The 5,494-nt window shown below is 39.4% G+C and overlaps 1 protein-coding gene across 1 annotated transcript; it reads right to left on the bottom strand.

Annotated features, from left to right (window-relative positions):
• Positions 1-417: 417 nt before the first annotated feature.
• LOC148872695 (G-type lectin S-receptor-like serine/threonine-protein kinase LECRK4) lies at positions 418-3,564 on the bottom strand. Its single transcript, XM_088967611.1, has one exon. The coding sequence runs from the start codon at positions 2,986-2,988 to the stop codon at positions 559-561; it is 2,430 nt and encodes an 809-aa protein (XP_088823737.1). The 5' UTR covers positions 2,989-3,564; the 3' UTR covers positions 418-558.
• Positions 3,565-5,494: the final 1,930 nt, after the last annotated feature.

Raw genomic sequence — 5,494 nt, forward strand, 5'->3', positions numbered from 1 at the left:
ATATAGAGTGCATTTGTGCCCTTCCCAAACACGACAAATTTACATTAATTTTTGTTTGTTTTCCCTGAAGATATGCCCAATTTTGTCTTCATGTCCTTTTTATCAAGGGTTTCATGTGTGGAGTCAAGAATCAAATAATTGCACTAGTTTGATTTTTACCACTAGCTTTCCTCAGTTTGGGATGGGGAGTTCGTTCCAAGTTTTGTTTATTCACTATCTTCATTGTCAAGTTATACTTGCTAATTAATATGTAGCACAAATTTGTTTTCTGTAGAAGAAAAACTTGTATGTCCCTGTACTGGAATCCTTCTGTGTTTTGTTTCTGAATTATAATAATAGTTGATGAAATCTAACAATGATAAATGTCTTCTATTAAAAGCCTTGTAAACTAATTAAGGGTCAACAGAAACCTAACAATGATAAAAGCTATACTTACTTGATAGAAAGTTGATAACTCAATTGCCACAGTAAACAAAACATACAGTTGGTATAGAAACAAATCCAACTTGTGAAAAAAAAAAATACAGGACTCATTGGACACAGAAACAGAGACCTACCTTAATTTTGAAGGAATGAGTTAAAGGGAGACGGGGATGGAGGCACTGGAACTTCAACAACTCCTTCTAGCATCTGTGTGACCTTCCTCATGGTGGGTCTCACTGATGGCTCTTCTTGTATACACCAGATTGCCACCCTTAGCAATCTGTCTAAAGTACTTATGTCACTCATTGCCTCCATATCATTCTGTAATAGATCATCTAGTCTGCCTTGACAATAGCAATCGTAAGCCAAATCTGTCAGGATTTCTCCATTGTTGTCCTCTAGAATTTCCACTGGAACGTTCTTCCTACAACAGATGATCTCTAGCAACAAGACCCCAAAACTATATACATCCACCTTCGAGGTGACTGGCATGCTCCTGAACCACTCTGGTGCCACATACCCTTTAGTTCCCCTAATGGCTGTTTGAGTTCTACTCTGATCAGTCATCAAAAGCTTTGCCAACCCAAAATCTGCAATCTTTGCAGTATAGCAATCATCCAGAAGTATGTTTTGAGGCTTCACATCACAATGGATGATCTGGGTGCTGCACTCTTCATGCAAGTACAGAAGCCCTCTTGCAATGCCAAAGGCTATCTGGATTCTCTGGTTCCACACAGGCTTTGGAGCTTGGAAAAGGAAGCTTGCTAAGGTGCTGCTCATGAACTCATACACAAGAAGCCGATGCTGCCCCTCGTCGCAGAAACCGAGCAATTGGACTAGATTCTTGTGATGGGTCTGGCCGATGACGCCCAATTCAGTTCTGAACTCCTTCTCTCGTTCTTGAACCACTCTGTCTAACTTCTTTACTGCAACCAATTTCCTAGCACCTAATTCGAGCACCCCTTTGTAAACAATTGCAAAAGCTCCCCTGCCCAGCTCTTCCCTGAAATGATTTGTAGCTTCTTCCAGATCTTTGTAAGTAAAAGAGCAGAGCTTTCCTCCTACAGAACTTCTTTCAGATTTAACTTTATTCGCCTTTTTCAGTTTCTTATGATAAGCTAGGAAAACAAACAGGCAAATCCCACCACTGAACAAGAAGTTAACAAAGACAGAACCACCCAAAAGCAGTGACAGAACGACGATCAAAATCTTTCTTTTCTCATCTTTCTTTGCTGGACGACTGTCTACTCTCACTTTGAGGAAAGCCTTTCCATTGACATTGACACTGCTGTTTGCCATTCCGTTTGAAAGCGGTAGCCTTTTCTTCCAGCAGGTTTCATCTCGGAAAATTGCAGCTGCACACTGGCAATCTTCCAAGCAGTTGCTTTGACATTCACCTTCGGTATAAGGTTGAAGCTGTTCGTAGTCAGATTGGGGCCAATCTGTATTAACCAACTCCTCAAACCCATAAACATCATCCGAATATCCCGGTTGATCTCTGTTGCAGCTCTGTATATGATCTGGGACACAACTGCTGAATATGTTACTTAGATCTTCTTTGGAATATTGAGGTGGGCAGTAACAAGTAGGCCTATTTTCTGCAGTCAGATTGCAAATGTTGTTGAATCCACAGGTTCCGCTGCCCAATTTACTCCGACTGGCCAGACAAATATTACCAGGAAGGTGCCACACCATGGACCAGTTCTGGCTGCCATTGGAGTTCTTGGGGTGAATGTACTGTGCGAAAACTCCATCAAAATCGAGCGTTGCTCTGTAATAATAGTTCCTGCGCTGAAGGAAGTCGTTGAGATTTAGACCCTTTATGCTCCCATTTCTTCTGAGGATGTAAATGTGCCCCGTTTCATTAAAGAGCACTCGATAGCCGGATTCACTTGCGTTAGCCTCGAAGGTGTTACTGACGAAGTAAGCATCATATGCAAATGTCCCTGGAATTCCGACAGTATTGAGCACGGCATTTCCATCTTGGAGCTGCCGGAATTGGAACCGTCCCGTCGAGTAGTTGGTCTCCGTTAGTCGAGAAGAAACAACGCCGTTCACTTCCAGCACCTGTGTCGGCAAGAGGGTGTCACTGGGATGCTTAAAAGTCTCCCATATGTAATCAGAATTATTATCAGTGCTGCCGACAAGGACGAAGTTGCCGGTGTCCAGCATCGCACCATAAGCCACCGCGCCATTGATGGGGTCAGACTTCCATATTTCTTGGCCTCGAGGATCGCTTAGCTGCAACACGCCATCGTTTGTAAGCTGAACGGTTGAACTTCTCGGGGCTGGGGTATTTCCGTTTGCATACCAAGCTATGGTTTTATCTGGTATTTTGTCGAACCAGATAGCAAGCAAGAAGAGGTCGGTGTTGTCAAGCCGGCGAAACCCGAATGCAAAGTCTCCGGAAGGAGAAGGCCAAGAAGTGTTGTCATCACCGGCGGTAAGAGATTTGCCCAAAGTTACGTTACTGTAGGCTTGAGCTATGGTATCATGTGGTAAAAGAAGCAGCAGCAGTAAGAGGGTTGCAATATGAAGAATTGCAGAATCCATTGGAAGCGCCATTTGGTACAAGCTAGTCTACAGGCTACTCGATTAATAAATGGGAAGCTTATAACGGGAGGAGCTTGGAAGTTGGATTGGAGAGAGAGACAAATCAACTGACCGCTTCTCGGTTTCTGTACCGTAGTCGAGTAAAACTTCGAGGAAGAAGCCTACAGACCAAAAACCCTGTTGATTAATCGTTGGTTTCTTGTCGAAATTCGTAGGTAAGACCTAAGAGACGTAGAGTAAAGCTCGGTCTTTCATACTAGTTGTACTAGTTTCTAACATTAATGCCCAGTCTGGTCACAATTCCGGTCTAAACTTCCAATTGGACGTCACCGAAAATATGGGTTCCTTCAATGAAATGTAGGCAGTCGGGGGCCAACTCAAACGAACCTATCCCATCCGTGAGCGATCCATCTTTTGCAGCTCAATTATACATCTCTCCCCTTTGTAGATTTACCTGAGTTCTTTTGCTTGTAGTTAAATTTGATTTCTGGGCAAGAGTTACCACGTCTTGTGTAGGGGGTTTGCAAATAATTTTTCAAACATGATCGTAAAATATTAAAATATTTTTAAGTTTAATATTAAAATACCTTTGAATATTTCCTAAATTTTCATAATTCTATTTTTAAAATGCACCTGAAATTTATATATTTTTAGATAAAAAAAAAAATTAGAGATTCCCCATCATTCCCTTCAACCCATCCTGCCACTAGAGACGGGATAGAGGATTTTGGCTATGAGGTGGTGACGGGGAAGAGGTGCCCCACCCTGAATCCGCCCATTGCCATTTCTCATCTCATCTCATCTCATATCATCGTTCCTAAATTAAATATTTTCCTGAAAAATAGTAAAAGATGAAATGTAATTAACTGTATTCATTTACATGAGATGAACAACATGGGTAGGAATAAAAGATGGGATAGTCTGTGTCACGCTTCTTCTGATCAAAATGGTCGTTAGAAATTTTTAACCATCATCCTCCAACGGAATTGGACTATATGCGTCCAAATAATCTAATATCATAATTTTGGCCACAGATTTCCAGATCAGTGGTTTGACTGTTTAGGTTGAACGATTCAAACAGTTGAATTACTTCTAGACTTTATATGAGAATATCGTGTTGAATCATTAATATATGTACATATTATTAGTGTATCAGCTCCAGCATCCAACTCAAATAATTGGATTTTGATGTTAAAACCTTTCATCTGTTTACCAATTGGATGGGATGAAGATTTGATCCCACCGATCCGATTGTATATATAATAATTAATTTTTTTTTTAATTTTTAATGACAATAAAATAGAATTGGATTAAATCTGAATCCGAAATCTGGAATAAAACACACATCGGATTGGATTTAAAATTTCAATAATTGGATGATTTGGATTTGATTGTAGTGTAGAATAATCGATAACTCAATTTGATGATTATTTTTTGAAGGAAAAGTAAATTATATTAAGGTATAAAGATCCTGTACACGAAGGGATGTCAACTTGAAAAAAGAGCTCATCAAAATTAGGGCAGAGAGTGGTTCTTGCTATACAATTTGTTTCTAATAATCCCTGTTTTAGCAAGACCTGCGGCAATACCACAAGGCTACGTTTGGTGGGGCTTTTTGCCTCCAAACCGGCCGTTTTAGAAGTGCATTTACAAAAGGCATTTTTATAAAAGTATTTACAATCCGCTTTGTAAAGTGTTTTTTTCTAATGAAAAAATACTTATTTGACAACATTGCTTAGTTCAAAACAGATTTTACTAATATAAAGACAATATTATCCTCCATTAATTTTGTATAACCATAAAAAAATGTATAAATACCATTTTATGCCCATTAAACGTCATTTTCTTTGCTACCATGATTATTATATGAATGAAAACATATGAAGTATACCTGGTCCGTTGCAAAAACTGCTGATTGAGAAACAATGAATGAGATGGAACGGTGGGAATCAATATTCAATCAATTTTTTTTTAGGAAACAACAAGAAAAAAATGGTTGGAAATTAAACGTAGTTGTAGCTCGCCGCCACGCAAGTGGTAAGAAGCATGGTTTAAAAAACGATCTGGAAAACAGAACCATTTAGGCCACCGGTTTCTGGGTCGATGATTTGACTGTACGATTCTAACAGATGACAATTTTGATAATAAAAATAAAAAAAAAAGGCCAAAAACTGGTGAATAGGTCAATGGGTTGACGGTTTGACCACCTGAATCAATGAATTATTGACCGATTTAACGATTTTTGGTCAAAGACTGGGTTTGAGGTAAAATGGAACCGGTTACTTGGATAGTTCCTGGGTCGAACAGTCCGACTGTCCAAACAGCTGCGGTTAAATAACTGAAAATAAAAATGAAAAGGGAAAGTGAGGTAGAATATGGGGTGGGGGTTTTAGAGTTGATGGGAGTATTCTGGGTAGTAAGAAAATTTTAAGTGGGCAAAAATGAAATGAAAAATAAGAAGAATCACTACTTGAAAACACAATAAGTCAGAAACCATCGATTAATTAATTGCTTTTCC

This window comes from Nelumbo lutea, chromosome 2, assembly GCF_056320005.1.
Source record: "Nelumbo lutea isolate HS-2025 chromosome 2, American lotus-T2T, whole genome shotgun sequence".
In the NCBI taxonomy this organism is placed as follows: Eukaryota; Viridiplantae; Streptophyta; class Magnoliopsida; order Proteales; family Nelumbonaceae; genus Nelumbo; species Nelumbo lutea.

Coding starts and splice junctions, on each gene's coding strand:
- LOC148872695 (XM_088967611.1), bottom strand. CDS start 2,988: ATGGCGCTTCCAATGGATTCTGCAATTCTTCATATTGCAACCCTCTTA.